The sequence below is a fragment of the Fopius arisanus genome, unplaced genomic scaffold, assembly GCF_000806365.1.
Source record: "Fopius arisanus strain USDA-PBARC FA_bdor unplaced genomic scaffold, ASM80636v1 scaffold00031, whole genome shotgun sequence".
NCBI lineage: Eukaryota > Metazoa > Arthropoda > Insecta > Hymenoptera > Braconidae > Fopius > Fopius arisanus.
Window position 1 is genome coordinate 182,933 of NW_011887770.1, and position 2,586 is coordinate 185,518.

Sequence of the window (2,586 nt, forward strand, 5' to 3'; positions counted from 1 at the left end):
GGAAATATTATTATTATATTATTATAGGATTTATTGTGTTCAAGTGGTGATTTTGTTGATGTTAATATGTGATATTTCACGAGGGAGATATTGTTTTATTATCCATATTCTACGTGCGTGGTAAATAGAGAGATAATCGAGATGAAAAATGAAAGAGAACGCATCATCCCACGCTCTTCATAGAGTCGCAAACCTGTTGGTGCCTCAGGCCTTTTAGGATTTAATGAAATATTGTCACTGTAGTCTATGATTATTTAGTATTGATTTAATTTTTTATTTCTTTGAAAAAAAATTAATTATGTCCATTTGCAGATTCTCGTATTGGGACTGGCGTCAGAGCCCTGGAAGGCGAATAAAAAATTCAGCAAAATGTACGATAATTTCATCGCCATTCCCGTCTCGGATTACAATTCCGTTTATCTGTTCTATCAGGATGTTCTCATGAGATATCACAATGTGAATAGGCATTTTGATGTTTCTGCGGTGGCTAGGGCATCGGTGGGATATTCTTTGGATGTGATTCGTGAGGCTGTGGAGAATGTGATGAATCTCAGGAGAAGGATGAGACTCAGATTTGAGCCGTTGAGGCCCGAGGAGATTCTCAAAGAGTTGGAGAGATATCCGAGGATTTCGGAGAAAATTCTTACTGATTATGCGAAATTTCAGATGAAAACTCCACTTGGAAGGAAATTAGCGAAAATGAGGAAGGAACAGGAGAATAATGAAGGAAATTGATTCGAATTTGATGAACAGATCAAATCTTAATTATCATCTTTATTGGATTCAATAATAATTTGATTGGATAATTAATCAGCATTGATAATCATTACTGGAAAGAAGGACTGCAATTATTTTTTAAAGAGACGAAGCGAGAGGAAATTAATTCGAATTTCATTCAAATTTCAATTCAATTTTTTAAGATTTTTACTATTCATTGAATTATTGCAAAATTTCGCAGCAAAAGCTGATGTGAAAGTAATAATTCAAAAACATGAATATCATAATTCAATAGTTAATAATAATTAATGAAGAAAAAGAATTGCAATTATTTTTAGAGGAAGGAAATACGAGGAGAAATTAATTCAAATTTCATTAAAAATTCAATTCCTTTTTAAGGTTTCACCTATTCATTGAATCATTACAAAATTGCGTAGGAAATAGTGATACCAAAATCCGCGATAGAGGTATCCATTTGCTGATTTAAAAAAACCGTTAAATTATTGAGTTCTGGTGTTTAGAAAGCATCAATGATGCCTGAGGACAAGCCTTACTATATTAGTCTACAGTGAAGATCAACTTTTTCACTGAATCACCCCTCAATAAGGATTTACCCCTTCTCTTTACCTCTACACACGCGTCAGTCGCGTGCACCAACACACGACAGTATTCTTCGGAGAATATCCCCCGGCTTATATGACCTCTTCTTCAATCTTCCTCGATCTTCATGCACTTCTTCAAGCCGTGAAGCTTCACCTGGAATCCCAGCACCAGCTCCCACGCCAGTACTTCTTCACTCCAACCATTGATACCATTTCGATAATATCCTTATCCCAAAAATAGCACCCACGTGTCGAATTATAATCAATTCACACCTCAAACATTAAAAAATCTGTCCTCTCTTCATCCATAAAAAACTATTCATTTTGCTATTTCCACATTTTTCGTTAAAAACCACAACTAACATCTTCTGTATTTCAGATTTAAAAAAGAAGAAGAAACCGCAGTTCTTCAGGATCACTTCAAGGAGAATTCGACACTAAACACCTGGTGATATCATTTCCAAAAAAAATATTGAAACTGTTACGGTGCAGTAATTTTGATAGCCCTGCATGAAAAATATAAATTGTTGGATAAAATCCAATTAGCTGGTGATGGTGAAATGAATGAAGGAAGAAACGTAACTAAAATCCATGGAGAGGAGAATGGGGCACTGGTGTCTCCCCTCCATCCTGATACTTCATCTCTCTTCAACGATTCCCTGTTCAGGTTGTGCGTTAATAGTGGAAATGGAGTTGAGAGAGGGTTTGCCTTCGTGTGTCTCGTACGTTTGCACTGCTTCAACGTGGGTTGATGATTATCATTCGGTCTCTCTCGTGTGTCCCCACGTCGTCTTTATCCACATAGCATAACCATGTATGGAACCCAACCGATGGGTGTACGTTCTCTTCCACGGCCCTTAACGCCCACTTGCACTCTTCACTCTGTACGCAATCCTCAAACCTCCAACTCCACTCGCACAATATCATCAACATTTATCTTGTATAACCACCCAAATCTCACTGCCATTCTCAATAATGCTAAACCCAACGATTTCCTAATTCCGGAACTCTCAATAATCAGGAAATTCAAAATGCCTCTGACAGCTAATGATAACAGCTGAATGATCATCATAAAATGGATGGTTCAGGTAGTCTCATCCTGAAATCCTTCATGTTGTGTGATCATCCAATTTTAAAAAAAAAGGAGTCCTGAATATTAAAAAGCCCAGGGATTTTTAAATTGTGGGATTATCAATAATTACAAGAGTTGAAATGTCTCTGATAACTCTCATAAAACTAAAAGTCCAGATAATCGCAGCCTAAAATC

The 2,586-nt window shown here is 36.5% G+C and overlaps 2 protein-coding genes across 2 annotated transcripts in view; one reads left to right on the forward strand and one right to left on the reverse strand.

The window, feature by feature from the left end:
• LOC105265591 (IQ and AAA domain-containing protein 1) overlaps positions 1–866 on the forward strand; it is a gene marked incomplete in the record, with an annotated part of 4,257 nt that extends 3,391 nt beyond the window's left edge. The window contains 1 exon segment of the mRNA XM_011303152.1: positions 313–866. Within this exon segment, the coding sequence (XP_011301454.1) occupies positions 313–735 (423 nt within the window).
• LOC105265592 (Leucine-rich tendon-specific protein) overlaps positions 1–1,884 on the reverse strand; it is an 8,613-nt gene extending 6,729 nt beyond the window's left edge. Inside the window, exon 1 of the mRNA XM_011303153.1 lies at positions 1,345–1,884. The gene's annotated coding sequence lies outside the window, so the exon portion shown is untranslated. The remainder of the gene's footprint in view (positions 1–1,344) is intronic.
• Between the last annotated feature and the right edge of the window lie 702 nt (positions 1,885–2,586).